This window comes from Coptis chinensis, chromosome 7, assembly GCF_015680905.1.
Source record: "Coptis chinensis isolate HL-2020 chromosome 7, ASM1568090v1, whole genome shotgun sequence".
In the NCBI taxonomy this organism is placed as follows: domain Eukaryota; kingdom Viridiplantae; phylum Streptophyta; class Magnoliopsida; order Ranunculales; family Ranunculaceae; genus Coptis; species Coptis chinensis.
Genome location: NC_141462.1, coordinates 48,237,234 through 48,260,625, shown reverse-complemented (window position 1 = coordinate 48,260,625; position 23,392 = coordinate 48,237,234). Strand labels below are relative to the sequence as shown.

At 35.6% G+C, this 23,392-nt stretch overlaps 2 protein-coding genes across 3 annotated transcripts; both read right to left on the bottom strand.

The window, feature by feature from the left end:
* Positions 1-11,188: 11,188 nt before the first annotated feature.
* LOC147487770 (WPP domain associated protein) lies at positions 11,189-18,662 on the bottom strand. 2 transcript variants are annotated; one of them, XR_015201979.1, is made up of 6 exons: positions 15,724-18,662; positions 14,068-14,194; positions 13,692-13,793; positions 13,019-13,097; positions 11,704-11,871; positions 11,189-11,399 (listed from the first exon to the last, which is right to left on the bottom strand). XR_015201979.1 is itself a non-coding variant. In XM_086572426.1 (5 exons), exons 1-4 carry the CDS (start codon positions 18,516-18,518, stop codon positions 13,029-13,031), a joined length of 3,093 nt encoding a protein of 1,030 aa, XP_086428552.1. In that variant the 5' UTR covers positions 18,519-18,662; the 3' UTR covers positions 11,189-11,399; positions 13,019-13,028. The 2 variants fall into 2 exon arrangements, 1 of the variants encoding a protein (XP_086428552.1); XM_086572426.1 differs by lacking the exon at positions 11,704-11,871.
* Positions 18,663-20,730: 2,068 nt separating this feature from the next.
* Positions 20,731-22,394, bottom strand: LOC147487769 (caffeoylshikimate esterase-like). Its single transcript, XM_086573352.1, has one exon. The coding sequence runs from the start codon at positions 21,939-21,941 to the stop codon at positions 20,916-20,918; it is 1,026 nt and encodes a 341-aa protein (XP_086429478.1). The 5' UTR covers positions 21,942-22,394; the 3' UTR covers positions 20,731-20,915.
* Between the last annotated feature and the right edge of the window lie 998 nt (positions 22,395-23,392).

Here is a 23,392-nt window from a genome sequence, read left to right as displayed (position 1 = left end):
AGCCCAAAACCCAAATTCTTCAGTCCACAAAGGCCTTTTTAGCTGGATTTGACTTCAACATACTTTTCATCTACTTTTGCTCCTTTGATTGGGTCAATATTTGGACCATTGGAAAGCTCTTTCCGAGCCAGTCGTTTTGACATAAGGTAGGCCCAATTTCGAGGTCTGAGTCCAAAGATACGGCCTACTTTTATGTGTTGTTTCTGCCTGCGTTAACTTTGACTTTTCAGCTTTGACCGGGCTTTAAAAAGGTTTTTTCTCCTTGAATCTTGCCCTTTAATCACAGAACTTCTTAGCAACCAACCCTTGCTCTTTTATCTCGCAAAAGTGATACATTTCTACATATAATTGACTCCAATGCCTGAAATACATAAAAGCACGTAATCAGCATTAACTCTTATTTATTACTAGCATAATTGGTCTAAAAGTATTATTATTAAGGGGTTTAAACTACAGTTTTGGGCTCTTATCAGAGTTCGAATAGATAAGGTTTATGTTTTATCTAGAGTGAGAAAGGCAGAGCTTCTCTCTCTAAAAAACATGCCCATTGATGCGCCCATTGAAAAAATTATTAAAACATTGATGCTCCCGTTAAAACATTGAGTAAACTGATTGAAGTTTGTAGTGGGCCTAATGTTTTGATTATTAAAACCTGGAGGTGTAGCTTGTTGTTGTTAATTATAATTAGTGTTTTGCTTCCATTGTGTGTTAGGGTTGTTATTAAAAGCGCAGACATTTTCTAGATGTGGTGGTGGATGTTCATAGACAAGAGGACAATAGAAATCAGAATGCTCAAAACTAAAACAGACATTACAACGAGTAGAGTTTATGTTCATGACTGAAGTGGGTTTCTTTTGAACAGAGATGGCATCTACCTTTTTAGTAAAGGCATCAATAACAGTCTTAAGCTCGGGATCAGGTTTAACCTCAAAAGAAGAAGGAGTGCAGCGGGGGACATCGTTACCTCCCCAATTGTTGTTTCTCTTAGATTGATCTTCTAAGAATTTATAAGCCTCCAACGCTCCTTTACTAAGAAAATTACCCCCATTCATGATATCTAGAACCTCCTTATGATGATGTGAAAGGCCTTTTAAAATGCACGGACAAGCGTGTCCTTGGCAAGATTGTGATGCGGGCATTCAATGAGAAGATCAGTAAAATGATTCCAGGCCTCTGAAAAGGATTCATGAGAGTTTTGGTAGAATAAATGAATCTTTTGAAGCATTTCATCTGTTTTCAGTGGTGGGTAAAACTGTTCCATGAACAATTGAACAAGTTTAGCCCATGAGTCCACGGAGTTTGGCGTTTGGGCAGTTAACCAAGACGCCGCCTTGTCAGCTAAGGTGAACGGAAACACCCTAAGTTTAACTTGATCCGGACTTATGATAAGATGAAGGAATGTAGTGAGAACTTGTTCTATCTTACACATGTGTTAATAAGGTTTCTCGTGGTCTAAACTATGGAAAATTGGTAACAAGTTAAATATATTTGGGGGAATTCAAAAATCCCCCACTGGGTCTGCAAGAATGATGCACGACTTAGGTTCATCGATCAGGGCTTTGTAAAAATCAAAGAGATGAGTTTCTGGTTCTTTAGCCATTATTGCAGGTGTGGTGTGTGATATTCTAGATAAGCGTGTGCGTTGACATTTACGATATATAACGTTAGATGGTTTTCTCTTACCAGACCTTAATCTCATGCAAGGCTAAGTCCAATATGAAAGAAACATGAACAACAGTCAAACAAAAGCCTGATATACTAGAATTAAACTCCTCTAACATAAGAAACGAGAAGTGAAAGGAGGAGAACCTGAATACCTCCTTCCTACACTTATGAATAGCGTCTTTAATACGAATATCAGCGTCCTGTAGAAGCTTGGAACACTTAATCTACAATTATTTCCAACGAAAATATGAATTGTAACTAACTAGTGTAAATTGGGCTTTCTTCAAAGGGGCGCGGGCGCGGGCGCGCTCAATTATAAAGTAACAAGGCGCGTGCGCACTTTGTTAATTTTTTTTTTTTTAGAAATAAGCTTTTGCGCGATTTTCTGATGGGCTGGGCCTTGAAACTGGAAAGAAAATGTAAAACAAGGTTACTGGAAGGCAAGGTGAATGTGTGCTCAAATATTGATATAATAGGGTGGGTGCGCACTCCAACAAATTTGAAATTTTTACAGTAGTTTGATAAGACATCCAGTAAGTAACCTGTAAAATTTTGGAACAATTGGAGTTATGAAAGTCCTTCTACTGCCCTGCAAAGTTTGTTAAACGGTTTTTGGACACAATTTTATAGAGCCAAAAATCTCCAAAATTTTACTGGAGACTCCTGACAAATCATGCGTGTTTTTGTAAAAATGTTAGAGCAATTGGAGTTCTACAAACCCTCCTTATCGGCTGTTGTTCCAGAAATTAAGTGTTGCAAAACTGCAGAAACACACTGGAAACAATCCACTAGTTAGCTGGTCAAAACAAATAAAACACTCTTCAAATTTTTAGTGCAAACTCCTAACTTATGATAGATACTTCTGTAAAAAATTTAGAATTTTTGGAACTGCCTAAGTAACCCTACTCGTCTATTTTTCTATAAACTTACGGTGTGAAAGCTGAAATACAACAGTGTAAAGATGGTCATAGTTCACTAGGTAAAACAACTAGGAAAATTCTGAAACAATTCCAATAAATCAAAAACACCTTAAAGATTATGTCTGAAAACTTTCAGAATTTTTGGAAATTTAAAAATAACTTTACTGCAGTCTTAAGAGAGCGCGGGCGCGCTCTTAGTTTAAAACAGTGAATATCAAGCTTGAACAGTAACAAAAATATGAGAAACAAGAATGAAAAATTAAAAGGGTGGGTAGGTAGAGAATGGGGGATTGCCCTTTGGATTTAACCAATTGAATTCTTGTCTTGAGTGAGTTTAAGATGGCAGCGGCGCCATTTGATAAACCGTAAAAACACAACTCTAGATTTCTCTAACTTATTCTTACGTTATCAATTATTTATTTCCTACTCTGACATATATATTCATGCAATATATAAAGTTCGCAATTGTTCCACTCTTAACTCTCTATACTTAAACGAATTCAACTAATCAAACACAAGGAAATAATGATGAAAGCAATATTTATGGATGTGAGTTTATACTACGAAACTAAATATATGAATTTAACTTATACTAATTAAATTAAAGCAATTGATTATGACTTGAATAAAATATAGAGAAGAATAAAGAGAGATTGAAATCCACTTTTTAATTTCTTAACATGCTAGCATAAATTTGTATAGAAAACCTTAGTCTAGATATTCTCACACAAGGTTAAAATATAAATACTAGACCTTTAATAATTCTTAATTACTTTATACTATCTCTAGTCATAACTAATTAGCATGAGAGAAATTTGGTTCCCATTCTCATAACAAACTCACTATTCTCTCATTTAGGTTAAACTCTTCTTATCTCTAAGTCAAGAAAAATCTAAACTTGAAACCCTAAACAACAAATCTATACTAACAAATCAAGTCCTCTCAAAGCTTCATTCAAACTCTCTCTAATGGGAGTTTAGCTTTGATTCATAGGACTATCATAAATAAAATAATGAGAAGAAGACATAATAGAAAGAGAAGCAATTGAATTGAATAACCATAATAATTTGAAGGTATTTTAATGGGGGTTTTATGGAGGCTATAATTATAAACCCTAATTACTTAAACTATATTAAAGTAAAGAAGGGGGGAAGAGAGATCTAAATTATTCTAACTAATGGGAGGGAGAGATAATAGAGTTTTACCTTCATCCTCTTTATATGGGAGAGGGTTAGGTTTACAATTTCATGCATGGGCTTTGGAGCTGTATTTTGGGCTACTAAATCAAACCCAAAACCTAATTACTTAAGTCTGAAAAGGGTTTCTCTACTGGAATTTACTACAACACCTTTTTAGTCCACTTTCACTACTTTGATTTGTTCAAAGCTTAAAACATTAGAAATCTCTTTCCAATCCGGTCGTTTTGACATATAATAGGCCCAATTCCGAGGTCAGAGTCTAAATATGCAGCCTGCAGAAGTTCAGTTAACTTTTCTGCTCTTTTTATACCCGCATTGATTTTGACTTTTCAGCTTTGACTAATCTTTAAAAAAAAATTTCTCTTTGAAACTTGGTTTTAACATAGAATTTATATAGCAAGAAATTTGACTCCTTTTTCTTTCAAAAGTGACGTATTTCTTCACATAATTGATTCCAATACTTGAAATACACAAAAATACGTAAATATTACTAACTCTTATTTATTATAACATAATTGGCCTAAATATAATACTATTAAGTGATTGAAACTACAATTTTGGGCTCTTATCAGTAGGTGTGAAGTGATTTACGCCGTGGGACCAACTAGCTGCAGTGCGAACAAACAAAAAACAAATTGGGAATCAGTAAGTTAGCTACAAGGCATTATTTATCATTAATTGACTAACTACTCAGTAAGTTAACTTTCTAACCCAATTGCATTTGCCCATAATACATGTTTAGCGAACATACAACAAATCCAAATATAAAAGGAATATAACCCTAGCTGAGAACCAAAGATATCAACCGGTCCTCTGTCGAGGCAGGTGAATCTATAGTGCTATCTTATTCTCTACAGTTCATTGGTCGTTTTGGATCTACTCAAACCTAACATGCCTCATTCAATATTGATACTCGATCTTGCAGCTACCTTACACCTTCTTCATCATATTTTCTTATATACACATTGGTCGTTTTGAATCTACTCAAAGCTAACCGGCCTCCTTCAACATTGATACTCATTGTTGCAGCTATCTTACACCTTATTCATCATATTTTCTTTTCTACAATTCATTGGTTGTTTTGGATCTACTCAAAGCTAACCGGTTTCTTTCAACATTGACACTTGATGTTACAGCTACCTTACACCTTCTTCTGTTGCTGCGGAATAGGTAACACAATTACGTTCTTGATGTACGTTATCTAAACACTAAAACTTTCTTTCATATGTATGTGCATGATCCATAAGAGATCCGTTCTTTAATTGTTTTTTGGGGGTTTTTTTTTGCTGATATTTGTATAGTTTCAGGTGGAAAAGTTGAACATTTAAAGCAACCCAAAGCTTGTAGCACCAAAAAAAAATAAAAAATGAGCGATGAGGATGAAATTGTGTTTCTTGATACAATCTTTTCAAATATCACTAACACTATACCCCATGCCAAAGGACGTTAGATCCTCTCCATATGAGGCAGTACTTTCAGCAGCAAGTTATACGCCTTGAAATTGCTATTTTTTTCTGTCGTCAACCGATTGTGAATGCTACTCCCGAATTGAGAGATGTCCCGAATCTTTTAGAAATACACGAAAGATATACAACTTCTATTGTCACAAAGATGCTTGCAAGACTACCTCACTCCAATTGACCTCAGTTGCGAAGGAGAATCACCAATTTGATGACCCCCAGTTTACTGGTTTTACTGCTTTCACTGTGAGACACCAAATATTGCATATCGTGCGTGCCAATTCCAATGAGCAAAGGTACTCGCGTTGTAGGGGTTGGATGCTCATCGAAATGCAAAACGAGCTGCCCAATCTGCATCCTACTCTCTCGGTGGGTTTCAATATCAGATTGTGTCTTGGACCTCCCATGAACAATGTTGACTTGGATACGCCAACAGAATCTATTATTTGTCTAGATACCTTCACTAACATGAAAGCGCTTCCTTGCTGTGGTGAAAATCAATACATCTGCCAACACAAGTGCATAATGGTCTTCTGTGAAACTCCGGAACAGTATAACCGAAGGAGAGTGATTTGTCTCGTTTGTAGACGTATGATGCCCTCATATCCATTGAGGGATGTTCGCATTGATGCACAGCTTGTCAGGTTTCGCTGCGCCAACAATTAGGTAATAATGCTTTGTAATATGCCTTTTTTGCATGTATTATCTTACGAATTAACATATAATATTTTGAATCAAATAATTTCTGATGATTCCCTACATTAAAAACATTGTGTGCAAACTCCAATTATCTTCATCTATATCAAAGGCAGGGAAGAATTTAAGCTCTTAATTTTCTAGTCTAAAGAAGATTTAGTTTAATTATGTATCACTGTCAATATATCGTATGCTTTTATATAGATATATCTCGGTCTTAACTTTGAAAATAAGCATGCACTCATATATGGATATATGATTAAAAAAGCTCTACTACCATATAACTAATTACCTAAAAAAAAATTCAAACTATAAGGACTCGCACCCCCAAATTTTTTAGCAAACTTCCACTACCGCACCCCGAAAATTTTCACAACTATAATAAGAATATTATTAACAAAAAAAATAGTATGAAAAAAAAACTAATAAAAAATATTCCAATAAACCAACTTTTTTTTTATTTCTCTTTTTGCCTTTACAAAATTATCATTTATCATTTATTTTAAGTTCAAAACCATTAAAGAGGGACAAATGTGTCTTTGAATATTTGATGGGGTGATAAGACTAAAACAAATAGCCAAAGGCCCAAAGCCCAACCAGTCAGTTTGTATAATTCTAATCACCCATAACAAACTCGTATGCTCTCCTTCCTTTCTTTCACTCTTAATTCTTAAACAAATGGTCAAACCTCAACCCAAAAAAATAAATAAATAAACCAAAAACCAAAAACTAAAAACCAAAAACACAAATTCAGAAAGGACTTGCGACGCAATGCAGCTTGTTGCACGTTTGTCCTAATTATTTATAAAACTCATTATCATTATCAATAAAATTTCTACTTAAAAAAAAGTATATATATATATTTTTATTTTCAATGTTAATCTTTTATAAGTCTATATAACATATATTATATATAATGTTATAATGTTATATATAACATTATCAACTTAACAAAATAGGGTTGCTTTTATACCCAACAGCTGGGATTCAATATGAGCGGGTATAAATCGAGGGTCACAATTGCCTTCACGTGAGATTATGGCAATAAATAAAATTCTTAAATGTGGTAACCCTTCGTGTCCAAACCTTTTGTTCTCCGATATTAGAATTTAATTAGGACTTATGTGAAAATTTTTGAAACCTTTTGGGTTCTCCCTCCACCTCTCAGTGCTTCGACCACAGTGCGATTAGAAATTAATTTGGAAAAACAAACATTTGGTTCTCCTTTCGTTCCATCTCCCCGGCCACCTTCTTAATAAAGCAAAAAAAAAAAAAAACAATTAGCTTCGATACTGAGATCTCTCTCTGTCCATGGGAGAAACGGGTGGGTGAGGGTTTTTCCATTCTGGCAAGCTTTACTACCAATTTTGTGCTTTCATTTTAATTGATGGGGTTGAAAAGAGAGCAAAATACTACCAATTTGAGGAAATAAAGAAGAGCAACGGTCAAAATTCCAACAACCTTATGTGATGTTTGATTGTTTGTTTCGGAAAATTCGAGTGAGCTTCCTATTTTATGGTGAAGTAACTACGCCTGAGTGTTCACATCGTTCTTTAATCATTCATTCTTTTGTTGCTTATCAATTTCTTTTTCTGTGTGAACATATAGTGCCAGTTTATGTAACCTTTTGTTGGGCTATTGCCGAGGTGGTTATATGTGCATGCATGTAAATGGTTTAAGAAGTAAGGACCTCAGTATTGGTCAAGTTTATCAAGTTTAAGATTTTCTATTTATGTATATTTTTCCATTCAGTACCAATTTTTCTAATAGATTGCTTTCACTTATCCAATTTTGTTTTGCAATGCAGGTTTCACATAACATGTAGTATTTAACTTTCACTGGAAATTGGTACTTTTGTTGTGTTTGTCTAATATTATGTTTTTTTATTGATGTTTGCATTTGATTGCACTGATGTAGAATCATCTCCTCTGAGGGATCTTTGCCCAAGGACTCAAACAAACAAGTAACAGTTGCCCAATACATGGTAACCAACTTCTTCTTTATTTTCTTCTCTTTTTTCTTATCAGAATCTTCCTAATTGTTTGAGAAATCCAATCCAATAGTTGTGTTGAAACTTTTAGGATATTCCGTGTTACATGCGTAATTGATTTCATCTTCGTAAATGGTATGGTATATGTTTTTTGTGTTTTTGTCCAATGTTTCTCTTTTGTTAAGTAGATTTCACAATGAAAAATATGTTGGCAATATCAAAGGCGGAGTTATTTTGTTTTTTAGTAGCAAAATGGATTGCTTCGACTATTTTCCCAAGCTAAGGCTGGGGACTGGTGGATTCCTTTCTAAAATATTATTTTTTGGAATTGTGTCGTTTATTTTATTTTGCACGTATTTGGTTTTGCTTCGGCAAACTTTTTTCAATTAACATAGATAGAATGAGTGAACTTCAATAGAAATTATGGTGGTTATTCAAAGTTAAATTAGTTATTTCATTTTACGTTATTTTTCTTATCAGTTTTTTGATTGCCTATGATATTTCAAGGAAAAATACAACTTTCTTCATGTTTAAGTGGCCATCTCTGGCCCATTACAACCTATTGGCTATTGCAGCACAGCATCAAGTTAAAACATCAATTCTGGTAATTAGTTTGGTTTTGGGGTTTTTGGTTTTCTGGGTCAGTTCATTTTTGTTATTTTACTACAAACAATTATCCTTTTTCCATTTACCTTTTGTTGTACTTCATTTGCTATTAGCCTAATTTAAATATATGGAGAGTCATGGTTTAGCTTATCGCGGCTGAAGTTGAGCGTTTAGCGTAAGTTTAAATTATGCACAATCAAGGGTTCAAATGATGTAGCAATTCCTTGGGAATGGGTTGTCATTGAAGACAATGACTTTTGTACCCCAAACAATTTTTTTCATTCACTTTTTCCACTGTGGTGCCCTCTTTGCAGTACCCTCTTTATTATTTGCCCATTTTTATTATGTGGAGTTTTAATGTTCGATCATCGATCATTTGCCTTTTTTTTTTGTTTTGGGCCATGCTTATGACTGGGAGACCTGTGATCACTTCGGAATGCTTAGCGCATAGTGAAAATGTATAAGCAAGCTAATTAACTTAGCACTGGGTCTTTCAGTCCACTGTCTATGAATTTAAATTTGGTCAAGGAGCTATACAATCTTGGACCAAGAATGTTAGTTATACTGGGTTTCTCATGGGGTGCTTGCCATAGATAATAAGTTCACTTTGTTTAAGTTGTTCAATGGGGTGCTTGCCATAGATAATAAGTTCACTTTGTTGCTTGCCATATATACAACGGAAATGTTTCTTATACCAAAATTTTGATTTGTGATAATGCCATATATATCATTGCTTCCATGTCATGAACTATTTCAAATTACAAGTTGATGGGTTTGTTTTGGATCCAATAGCTTATTGTATTGATCTCCACGTGGTATACCTTGACACTAAAAATTAGTCACATAAAATTTCTTTTCATTGGGGGTTTCTCCTAATTTGTTTTGTAGCTAGATTATGTTGTTATATTATTTGTGAAAATTTATTCTTTTGTGAATGTTGAGCACTGCCAAGGGAGGCATAAGTTGGATTGCAATGAAATTTAATTGATCTAGCTTGGTGTTGGATTGCATAATTTTGTTGATTTTTATTGTTTAAACTTTCTGACAAAAAAAAAATTAAAAAAATTGTTTAAGTTTTGTGTACAAAATCTTGCACCCCTTGACTTAGAATCTTAGCTTCCGTTAACTGCATGCACTCATTTCTCCCCTTACTTTAAAGTGGCTTTTTAAATGGACACGAGTGACAATTTTTTTACTGCAACTATTTTGTAGGTTGCTAAAGAAGATGGAAGGGAAAGTACATATACTTTCTGGGTTGATGGATTCACAGCTTTCTTGGTGCTGTTTATTTGTTATATGTTTCAACTGATCTTTTCAAATATAGCCATTTCTATGTATAGGTCTGTTGTTATGATTCACAAAAACAGATTTTTATCACAAAACAAACCGGAATACCGAGACTCAATGGAATTATTCATAAATCCCTTATCATTAATAAACACATTTACTTTTTCAGTTTTCAACCATCAAAAAATGCCAGGATGTCTCAGCAACAGTGCCACTGCATCAAGCCGCAAGATCCACAGATAGTACCATGATAGAACCACATTAGTTAGAGAAAAACACCAAGAAAGATAAACGAAAAAACAGAGAAAGAAAAAGGCATACCATTACGATCACCAAACACAAAATATTGTTTTCTCTTTTGAGGTAATCAATGAGCAGAGAACAAGTTTTCCCCTTCAACAAAGAGTACAGCAGTTGACCAATCCATACCCACTTAATCTTACTCAACTCTTTATTAGGCATCTTGCTTGTACTTCTATTCACTGCGGCACTAATTGAGCTCGTTCTTTCAATGCTTCACTCCACTTTCTATTTGTTGGGAAAGATGCCACGCCTAAATAATTTAAACTAAGAGGGAAATGAATAAAACATGCATATACATCTCTAGGTACGAAGTCAGTCCTCTTTCAGGAGCTGCAGATGGTAATTGAGCAGGGGATTTTCGGTTGTAAAGTCATACAAGCACGCAATGTGATTGTCTCTTCAGACTCCCTTCAAGCCATTAATATATGCTATCAAGAACAAGGATGCAGCACCATGGCATTGTGAAATCATGGTAATGGAGATTCAGAAATCAGCATTGGAATTTGAAATTACAACTTTTAAACATGTATTTACGGAAACAAAAGGCAGATGACCTATTAGCTAGCATGTCCACCGATACATATGAATGTTTTCAGTTTGTACCTCTATTAGATGCTAAACTCTGTAACGCTACAGAGGAGGAGAAAGTAGGGAAAATGTATGTAAAGAATTACCCCTTACGGCCTCACTTGAAATGAAAGTAACAAGACACTTAGTGGATACTGGATAGTACTTAAAAAACAAACTGCTGTCCTGTGGCACTCGCCTAAGAAATGCTATGACCCTAAGTAAATTGTAACTATTCCACCATGAAATACTGTTGATTACCAATCATTAGTATATTTCTCCAGGGGCCCTACATAAAAAGTACTAGCAATTTAGCATATACTAGAACTTATTTGTCAATTTTAGAAAAAAACCCACATGCTTTAATTTTTGAGAAACTTGTAATCATAGGCATAAAAAAAAAATAGTGAAAAGAAAAACTGATAAATAAGACAACTTCTATTGTAGTGAGCATAAATGACTCTTGCCCTACATAAATTAACTACAACCAATATCAGAAAGACAATAATTTTGTAAATATTTAGTGGCAGACCAGTTCACCTTGTCTATAAATAGTTCAAAGTCGAGTTACCAAAACAATTGAACTAGAGTAATACAAGCAGAGGTTTATAAATGCACAAGTTTACCCCTTCCTGTCATTTTACATAATCTGAATATGTATTCTCAACTTGCTTCGCAGCTTTTACATCAAAGTATGCCCACAATCCTGCATGAAGATTACAGAAAATAAATTTAGTACTAGCACAGACACATCAGATCATCATAGTAGCTATCCAGTAGTGTAAAGTAACAATTCTGTAAGATGGAGTAATTAGACTCGGTTAAGCTGGGCGTCCCAACATACTAACTTAGTAATTTTGCACTTGGCTAGACTACTCAATTATGTATGAAGCTCTTCTGTTTAAGCCTTCCAACCCAGGTCCCAGGATAGACTAGTCAACCGGAAGCTTTTACAACATTCATCCTGTTGTCTCTGTAACTCCACAAAAGAAAACTATGAACACCTTTACCTTTATTGTCAGTTCTTAAAGCTTGTTTGGTCAGGTTTCAAGAATTCTATAGGCATGGGAATTGTAGCCTGGGACTCAAATGCTGAATGGGCATCCAATTTCAGATTTTCAGATCAATTAAAAAGCCAAAACCAAGAAGGTCTTCATCCATGCTACCATGGCTGCAAACTGGAGAGAAAGGGGCAAAGAAAGTTCAGGGACACAAGGAACACAGCTCAAGACATAGCCAAGCAGGTAAGTGATGCAATAACGTTATACATATGAAGAGCAGATTAAATAAGTGCCAGACTCTGTTGAAGTAACAGTTTTCTTCATCTATGAGGATATCCACGCTGAATACAGAAGCAAGGATGTAGTTTCATGCAGTTGGACCAAAATTGAACCAAGAATAATTAAGTTGAACACTGATGGTACCATTAGCTCAAATGGTAGCTCATGGAGGACTGCAAAATGATGGTATACCATTAGCTCAAATGGTTGAGGTCATGGAGGACTGGTTAAAAATTATCTTGGTGAACTTTTATTTTTCTACACTTGCAGCAAAACAAAGTCTTCAATCATCTATCAAGAACTCAAACCTATTGACATGGGTTTTACAAGGATGCTTGAAGGTTACTTTATCTCATGTAGCAGAAAATTTTGACTTGCTGTATGCTGTTAATATAGTTAATGGCAGAGAGGCTCCTCCTTGGTATTGCTTGGATACTGCTGATATGATCTAATAAGTAGAAACAAAGCTAAATTTACTAGTTGTACATTTTCTCATTGCTCCAGGGAAGTAAACACCCTAGCTAGCTGATTATTTAGCTAGAACATGTATCACTGTAGATAAGTTTCCATTATTATTATTACGTACCCTATTCTTGATTTCAAACTCCACTGTATCGTTCAATAGGATGCAAAGGGTAAACAATATGTAAGAATTTGAGGTTGAAAGACAGGTTGGGGTCTGCCTGTAAATACAGGTAAACTCATAACTTTTCTGTCGACTCCTAACAAAAAAGGTTTTTGAAAATATAAAAAGCTAAAATAAACCCCAATCGGTATCAAATGGAAGTCTGCAACATAAAGTGTAGGCTGAAGTAATTTTTAGAGGGACTTCTTTTTCGAAAATAAATAAATTACGGAGGGACTTGGTGGTGTCTCGGGTGAAAGTGTTTCATGCTATTTAACTTACCACCACATAAAGAGAAGGCGGTATTCCATCAAATAACTGACACAGTTACGGTGCAAAGATTTGGTTAAATCAGGCCTTTACTTCATTCCAGTATTTTGGGATGGAATATTTACCAAAAGTAATTGTATAAATGCATACCTCTAATAAATTAATAATGTCGTGTACCAGCAGCCGGGCCTTTCAGTTGTTTCCTAATTAACTTTAAGATATCCATAATCTGTAAGAAAAGAAGCACATTAAGTAGCCAATCTATTACGAATCTACACCAGATAAAAGAACATAAACTTTGGCGATTACATTATGCATGAGCTAAAATCGCTTTTTCCATGTAAACAGAACTAACAAGAGAGATTAGGCATTTCATACAGTAATAAAATGTCGATCAACTGCAAGATGGTTGGGTTTATGTTTAGTACATCTACTCGGGTCAAATAACAAAAACCAACGTAAGAGTTCCTTACTTGGTTTTCTCTGTAGCACAAAAGTTCGAGGTTTCCAAGTTTTTTAAGTTCAACTATAGAGATTATGCATACTCTACTTCTTAAGAATTTTAATAGTAAAGCTTACTGTACGCTCGTAACATTCATCATCTTTACAAACCCATCTATGGACTTAACCATTTATCAAATGCAGAAACTCCACATTAACTTAAATTTCCTAACTCGATATGGTTCTCATTTAGGTTGAGTCTATTGTAAGATTTTTCTTAAAAGTCCAGGGATCTAATTCCCGATAATCCAGGATTATTGCCAAAACTCAATATTAAGAAACATACTTTGAAAGTCTTGATATGAAGAGGAATTTATCTAACCCCAAAGTAATGCTGCAGAACTGGTGAATAGTGATCCAATGCAATGTATATCTTCTCAAGAAGGATAAGAAGATCATCCAGTTCATCAGCCAACAAATCCACCTGGATTCAACCAACATAAACATGTGAAAAGTAAACAAATTGTGACCATGAGAACTGCCGAGTACTAGATATCTCGCAAGACATATTTAATAAGTCAACATATCAGTCTATCACTGTTATATACTTATATATCTTCCCTTCCTAGTTTGTAATATTATAATGACACAATTCAGTTGGTCTCACATACTAGTATTGTCCATTACATTAGGTTGAGCACATTCTGATCAATAGTAATAGTTTGTTTCACACACAACAAAGTAAAATTTTCTCTAACCTCTATTTCAGCCTTCTGAAGGTTGCAGCATCTCCTCACAAAAGCTCTTTTGTAAAGCAACTCCTTTTTTTTTGCTGAAGTGACACTTTCAACAGACAAATCCAACTGATGCTTTAGTTCCTTCAACCTGAAAGGCATAACTTGACAATCGGATTACTTCATATTAATTGCTTTCAAGTACATTATCAAATGCAGAGGACCAAATCTATACTAGCAACAGTAAGATTGTTTTATTCTATTCAAGCCAGAAAGGTCTTAATGGTATGTATTAGTTTTTATATAGGGATGAGAGACTATCAAACTTTGTTCACTTATAGTAGCGCGAGCAGAGTGTATCCTTCTATTTACAAATGAGAAACAAGAAAAGCTCTCCATTTTTATTTTTAATCAAAGTAGGTCTTGACTCTTGTAGTGTACACACTTCAAAAAGTTGTGACCAAAATAGTAGTCCGTTAAAGAGTATAAATCCTATACTACCTCCCTTATACTAGGTTGCTGGTGCTAAATACAGAACTTCACATTTGTCGACACTAAGCTTTTAAATATAAAAATCCAAGTACTTATTTTTCATATGTAAACTGAGGAGTAAACTTTTGTCTTGTTTAAACAGGAACTCTCCTTGAGGTCTAAAAGGAAAATAATAAAAATTCTTGACATTACTGAAAAACAAACTCTGTTTCTACTTGAAGATCATCTGACAAGAAATACTTTGTGCCATTATAAGATAGTCAGTCTTTTGGCACTTTGGGGTCGCATGGAAAATAACTATGATTAATATTCTTATAAAGAAGGAGGTAATCAATCTATGTCAATGATCATATGGTTTATCAGCTCAGTTCAGTTCAATTTTCAAACCTCCAGACTAATAACTCCATCTAACGTAAGACATTGTAATTAAACAATAAGCTAAATCGCTTTTCATGTTAAAGTTGTTATCGTTTAAACCTTTTGAGTTAACATGCTGGAAGAAGCAACATCTTTCTTGTTTTCTTTCACATAATACTTGATAACATAATACTGAATACCTGGATGGAAGAAGCAAGAGACTAATAGAATATGATGGAAGCTTGAACATTTTAGTATTAACTGTATGCAAGAGACTAATAGAATATGATGGAAGCTTGAACATTTTAGTATTAACTGTATGCAAGTGCCTAAAATGCATGAGCTGGTATATGAAAAGCCTATCCAAGCCACATAGGAACTTTCAACTAAAACTTTTAGAGTTTTCAATTAAGCTCACTCATCTTATATGATGGTTTCTCCAACCTACCAGTGTTAACCCCCTTTCTGTTTTTTTTTTTTTGGCAAATGCAAGCTGGGGGTTAGGCAGATCCCTATCAGTATATTTAATCAATAAATTAAACTGTAGTGTACGTATATCCATCGGCATCACTGCCTACAAGGTTTTGCCTTTCTGATCTAAACGGAGCAGTGAACACAATAAGAGGTTCATGTCTAGTGCTTAGACTAGCTAAGTAGTCAGCTACTTTGTTAGCTTTCCTATAACAATGCTTGTACAATATCCTGCTAAAACTACACTCCATAAGTGGTCTGACAAGCTTTGCTACAGCTTAAGAACTTTTATCATCAACACTACTTACGGCATTACACTGTTAAAAGACATAAAATAAGATTTCGTTATGAAAATTGTACCTTGACATATTATATCCTAGTTTTTCATGTGCCAAACGCTCGAATTCCCCAATCGTTTTCGAAAAATTTGCAATATTTGTGAACACAGGATCAAATGGGATTTTCTGCACCTCTCTCCACTTTTCCAATAAAATATCAGAATCCTTTCTGTCTTCAACATGGACTTCAAATGAAGTCATTTTACCACATCGTCCAGTTAAATCTCCTACTGCTAAGCCTAAACAAGATCTTAGTTCTTTCAGACGCACCTTGCCAAAGATTATGTGTTGCATTGCCTTCTCCAAATTATTTATTACTGAGCCCAAAGCTTCATCCTTCATAATCAACACACCATTGGGATGGGCTAATTGATGTTCCCGTTTTTCATGTTCCAGTTCAAACAACTGAAGGTGGGCATTTCGTTCAATCAATTCCAAATTTGCAGTCAAGATCAAGTTTTCCTTCAGTTCAAAACAATTTGATAAAGATTCCAGAATTTGCATCAAGTCATTCTTTTGCCAGATTTGCACCCCCTGAAGCATATTATCAGAAAGTACTACTTTTTGAGAGCTCTCCTGGTTCCTGATGAGATTATGAGTGTTAACAATGTCTACCTCTTTCTTCCACTCCTTAACCATCTGCCTCAAGAAAGTCATACACACATCATCTCGTACTCTGCACTCAAGTTCCTCAAGTTTCTTGCTGTTAGATGATAAGTCTACCTGAGGTATGCTTTTGGTCATTGCTTTTTTATATTCTGTCAAATTTAAACTAAGAGTGGAGTTGATATCTTTCACAGCATTGCTGAAGACAATATGGAATACTTCTTCTCTGATGAGATTTTCAAAGTTCAAACCAACTACAAAAGTTCTCCATTCCTGAAGCGTTTCACGTAAAACAATTTCTTGCACATCCTGCCCTATGAGGCCCTCGAAATTTTGGAACTGGTTGGCAGGAGAGTCTTCCATAAGACTGGCTTCATTTCTTCCCAGCAGATACACTTTTGAGGCAAAACCACCATTGGCAGCTTCTCTAATGTGGCTTTCCACATTATAACTTTCTATTTTATGGTTCCATTCCTTGACCGTCTCCCTGAAGAAAACTTCAGAAACCTCGTTCCTTATTTGGTTCATTGTGTCGTACTTGTGCAACTTGTAATGCAGGTCTTTGACCAAACTTTTGTGAAGTATGACGGAAATATCATTCATTATAACAGTTCTCATATCCGAATCTTCTTGTTCTTCTTTTTGTTGTCTTACCTCCTCACTTAAGGGCCTGCTGATTGAATCTTTCTCATCAAAACATCTACTATCATCACAACTAGTATCCAGCTTAGCATTCTCTCTAATTACACTGTCCAATCTTGAAATAACGTCATCGATCCGTTTCTTTATGGCATCACGGCCCTTGTCTTTTTTAAAAGCTGAACACCCCTTTTCTCTAAGAAGTTCTCCCTTCAACCAATTCAACTCTTCACTTTTCTGTCGTATTATAGACTCATGATTCCTTATTATTGCCGCAACGAGACTTCCTTGCCCTTCTTGATCCTCTTGAAAACCCTCCTCCAAATGGCCCTGTTCTTTAACCTCTGAGTAAGTGTTTTCAAAATTTTCACACCGGTCTACAGAAACATCACTTTCATCACTAGGAACCTTCTGTTTAGAACAAATCATCTCCTTAGCGATGGAAGCACTGCCTCCAACATTCTTTACAGGTGGAGAGGTTGCCGAATCACGGATGGTGACAGTTTGCACCCGATCCTCATTTCGACCTACCAACTGATCAAGATCATGGTGCAAGCCTGCAATTTCATCCATCAACTGAGACCAATTCTCACTCAACAAAACTCGAGAACCACATTTAGATCTCTCACCAACTTTTCTTTGAACATCTTCTTGTACATCTCTTACAAACCCCCTAAACACAACAGCAACAGCATCTTTCTCAACGGCCCACCTCCATTGTTGCTCCGTTGGTCCTACCTCAGCCAAGGATATGGCATTGCTCATCATTCCGAAGGCAACATCCAAGGTTTCTTTTAAGATGTCAATGTCTGAACCCATCTTCTCAAATCCTGTGCTGAGTTCCCGCCGCAGAGAATAATTTGGAGGATCCAATTCAGAACTGATCCCCTTCAGTTCATTTTCTCTACTATCACTATTGCCGTTCCCATTAACATTCAGTTCTAAATCAGGCTCACAATCATCCACTCCGTTCAACATATCTTGACTCATTTTCCTCATTCCGCTTGTAATATTAATCCGCTCATCCTCAAGTTTTTGTTTGATATTAAAAAATTGCTGATCTACGGAATTCTTCAGTTCACAAAAGTCACCATCTCTACCATCATCCCCAGTCACCCAACCATCACTCCCCTTCTTGTCAGCCTCAAAGCTACTACGCAACGATTGCAGTTCTCTATCTTTTATCTCCAAAGCTCGACTTAAGTTCATTTCATTTTCAAACCTCTCAGACAACTCTCTATCCATTTCAGCAATGGCAAATTCAGTTTCCTCAAGTCGCCTATGAATCCGATCACGGGTTTCTAATAAATCAGAAACTAGTTTTTCGCGTTCGCAAATACTCTCATCCAACACAAACATATAATTCTTTTCCTGCACAAACTTTAAACACCAGTCTAACTGCATAACAGCTAATTCACAGAACCTCGATTTCTCATTCAAACGCTCTATAACTCCTTCCTTGCAACAAACTTTGTCGAAAGCTTGTTCCATTGCGGAATACACTATTCCCAACATAATTGAATCTGCTCCCATTCCTGATACTCTTAAACCATCTAACAACTCATCCATCATGTTCACATTATTTCCATCACAACAAAACTCACATAAAACTACCTAACATAAGTATCATATCACTTCTTGCATTAAAAGTAAGAACACTAGGAACGTAAAAAATAGTGGCCTGGGTAATTTAAGTACGATAAGATAGAGGAGTTTGTGTAAGTTAGAAACTAACCTGTTACGTTCTTGAAAACTACGTACGGGCCAGTTGGCGAGTTCACTACTCTTTCACTATGATGCACATTTTTTTCGGACCACTCGGTCACCCCTGCATAAAATTCGGTTAGGATGAGTAGGACCTCCTTTGTGGCAGAAACAGTCAATCTTTTAACTGACCTCTGCATGTCCTCCACGTAGTGCTCTTTTTGGCTCATAGACTGATAGACATCATAGATGTCTTAACGAACACACGCGTGCTCCGGTTTTCGGACTGTGAAAGCTTCCGGACTTTGGTATGTAGGCCCAAGACTATACTTTATTATTTGAGAACACAAAAATAGGCCCAAAACGATTCGACTGAAAAGAATAATGCTATTCAGTGGGCCCTATGGGCTTTTTAATGGAATGAGATTATTCTTAGGCTAAAAAATTCAAAATCATCATTCGTTTCGGTGACCGCTAGATATAATTGTGAGATTCGGATCCATGGTGTGGAGATTATTTTCAGAGTATAAGAAATCATTGTGGAACACTGGAAGTACACCTTTTGATAGGGCCTCAGTTCGAAGTGTCAACGTAGCTTGGCTGTTTCATTATTCCTGAAAAGGAAAAAGATTTGACATATAAAAACAAATGAAAATGACAAACGAACTATGGCGCAACCCAAACTGTTTAGGGAGGGTTTTATGAAATAGGAATAAATTGTAGGGTAGAAATGTAGAATGGGTTAATTTGTCCAGACTCTCCACTTTTGTCAACACTTTATAATAACATCACCATTTCTCCCTGCTCCATTTGATTTCCATCGAAAACATTATTTTGGAGGGTTTAGACAAAATGAAATACTCTTTTGTAGTTTAAACAAAATGTAATCTATTTTTGGGAGAGGTACTTTTAGTATTAGGTGAAATACCAATAGAATTTGGATGGAAGTCAGACAAAGCGGAGAAAATCGTGATGTTTACAAATGTGGAGGATTTATTATAAAGTGGTGACAAAAGTGGGGAGGGGTTAGACAAATTATTGTATTGATGTTACATTCCATCAACTAGATTATACGACTATATATTTGTACAGCCTTCATTTTGCCAAATTGCTACTTTAGCAAAACTATTGGTGTTTGGCTCATATCTTCTTTGTTTTGGAACGCCTATTAGAAAATGTGTGAATATACACGAAGCATCCCAAAGAGTTAGGTTTATAGATGTGAATAAAGAACCCCTAGTAAGTACGAGAACTAGTGACAAATTCACATTGTCACCAAATTTGGCATTTTTTTTTTCAAAAAAACGCATTTAAAACCCGTTATATTGGCAAGACGTCTTGTTCCAATTTAAAACCTGGGTTTTTCAAAATATCGCGTTTTAAACTTAAAAAACGTTTAAATCCCGAGATTTTGAAAATCTCCGTTTAAAACTTTTTTTTCTAAAAGTAAACGTGAGAAGAAAAATAGGTTTTGAATTGAAGAGTTTACCTTTTTGAAGAGTGGGCATTAGATTGACTTATTGATAAAATTCTATTTTGCTTTCGACTATTAATACTTGGAAATTTTAAAGTTATTCACTTATTTGTAGTACTTGATTATGCAATTATGGTTGGTAATTAGTAGTATCTTATTTAGGGTCGTGCTTTGGTACTGAATCTAAAACTTATAGTATTTGGATGAGTAATTGATAATTTGATACTTTCATGTATTTGCATTTTCTTTTATTTTTATTATTATTATTTTTATTTTTTGTACCTATTTTTTTTTCTATTTTTATAAAAAAATCAAGCTCCTTATCTATTATATTCTTTATCATCGGTTTTTACCGTTTCTTTTACGTATTATACGTTTTAAATCCATTTTAAGCCCGTTTTTTATGCCCCACGTTTTTTTTTCCGAGGCGTTCCGTTTAAAACACGAACTAAGTTTTTTTCAAGTACGCCATTTTAAACCGTACTGTAATTAGTGACAATGCAAATACATGGATCTTGGCCCAATTTCGTGAATACTAGCTATTAAGGACGTACTACAATTAGTTCCATTGTACTATTGCAGATTTGCAGCAAGATACAACAGTAGTAATCTTAGATATCTATATTATTATTTAGAGACCAATTGATTGAACAATGTCTTTCACTTTCTACATTCCTGAAATATTCCTTCCAGTGAAAAACATACCAGACCACACTGCGTCAACTAAGCAACTACCAGATAAACATATTATCAGTGATTACGGACTAAAACTAGATACAAATCTCAGACTCTCAGTTCAGTCCCTTGAGTTCACTAGCACACAATGGCGCAACAGTAACAGCAGCACCGTCATCAAGTGTTGTTGCAGCTCTTTCTTGAAGCCACTTCATAATATCTCCAAATACCATCTCAACCTTCTCCTCAGACTCACCAGCCAGTACGTGCAACAAGCCTGGGTACACTCGCAGTGTTTTATCCTTACTACCAGCTCGTTCGTACAATTCCTGCACTCCACTAGGATCACAAACGGAATCATCCCCACCGTGAACAATTAAAATTGGTGCCACCACCTCTTCAAACCTTTTCGGAAGCCCTTCAGACACTCTTAAAAACTCGTATGCCGTGGCTGCTCTTGGCCTTCCCCATACCAACTTTGTAGAAGCTAAAACCAATTTTTTCTTCCACTCCTCTTTGTACGAGAACTGTAGTATCGGTCCAGTGGGAACCACTTGCCATGTAGGGATTAACCATGCTGCGAGGCCGGATAAGTGTTCTAAAGGCCAAGGTGGTTTGAACTTTTGGCTTATTTTACACATGGCTCCATGCAACACTAGCCCACTCCATGGTTTTACGTTGGTTCCACCATTCAGATGAATAAGTAACGCAATTGCTCCTCCAAGCGATTCACCGTACAAAAAAGACGGCAGCGAGTCTGGATACTTGGATCTGAACGAGTCAAAGAAATCGATGCAATCGTTGACAACAACGTTAATATCTGGAATGTGACCCCGAAGACCCTCAGAATATCCATGACCTTGGTAATCGATTGCACAAGTGGCAAAACCTGCTTTCGCAAAGTGGATACAAGTGAGTTGAAGGATCCAGCTCGAGTGGTCTTTGAATCCATGGACGGCTGAAAGAGTTCCGATGATCTTCGTAGGAGGAAGTGGAACCCACCATTGAGTGAAGAGCTTGAGACCATTTGAGTTGGTCGTGTACTCGGAAGAGTGGGAGACCGAGTGGCGAGCATAGAACTCGGAGGCCGATAGGGAGCCAAATAAACTACTCTCATTTGCTTCCGCAATAGGGTGCACCATCTCTCTCACTCGCTCTAGTGCTAATCACCTGAAATTGGTGCGAATGAATCTTATATATACAAATGATTTTACACTCCATTTACATTAAAACTTGAACAAAAAAGAATGTGTAGGTTGAAGTTGAAAGAGGTAGGTACGTAGGACCAGTAATAAGTAAGGTTATTACCAATAATTGAACACAGAATTATAAAGAACTAACAACTTAAGGCCTAAATCAGTAAAAGAACGAATTAAACCCACTCTGTAGTTCGTCCACTTTGATTACTAATATTATAGTAAGTATACATGACAGGAAAAGATAAGATGGTACGGTTCTTCTTCCAAGCATTTAAAGGGAGAGTGCATTAGCACCACCAGTTTATGTGAGGCCGCTGAGATAGTTAGTCATGCATTCATTGTGATGAAAGACTTGTCCAACCGTCCCAAAATACTGGTGAGGAGTTTTGATTGCAGGAAAAGTCCCTCCCGCCCTGCATGTAAGCAAATGTGTGGGGTGTAACAAACAAGCAACTGAAAGGTTTAATAATTTCCTAAACTGGGGCCTTCCAGATTTAAAGGAGTACGTGTGCTGTAAAAGTGTAACTCTAGATGCTCGTGGCTTCCGTGAAAGAGGATCTTCTCAGAAGACGTGATCCGTGATCATGTGAATTATGTGTTTGTAGTAAAGAAAGTAGTATGGTTAGTAGAAAAGAAAATATCTCACTGCACAGTGATGACCAGAGCTATATGGTTTTCAGGGGCGGCTCAATACAATTTGAGGCCCTATGCAAATACGAAAAACGAGTCCCCAGTTGTCTTTGTAGGATAATTTCTCAAGAATTTAGATGTTTAGGGAAAATTATAATTATTGCCGTTTTATTTTTCGAATAAAATCTTTTGTAAATTCAAGTAAAAGCTAGTGAAATGTTTTACCAATTTAATTGATGGTTCAAAATGTCTGGATGTTGACCGATTACACCCTACTAATTAAGACATTATTTGCCACATGTTGAGGTAAACACAAAACTATAAAACTATTTTACCTGTTAACTTAGCTCATCACTTCTTTTTTTTTCGGGATGAATGACTTGGCTCCTTTAGAATCATTTTTAGATATATATTATAGTTATACCCTCACCAATCTATTTTTTGAACCTCTAAATTGTCTCTAATATTTTTCAAACTCTTTTGTAATTATAAAAAACATAGGAGACAAATAAGAAATTTCGAAATTACGAAATTAATGTAAACTTAAACTTGGAAAGATATTGTGGGATCCCTAAAAGGATATACTTTTTCACGTTCGTTCTCTCTTGTTTGTTTCCTACATTTTTACTTATTTAAATTCTCTTTCACTATTCCATCAAATTTTATGTTTTTTCAATTGGTACTTTCGTCACATCAAAGGCACCAAGAGGGGTGCAGGTACACCGAGGTTAGTGGTGTATCCACATGTGACTGTGCCTCAAAGA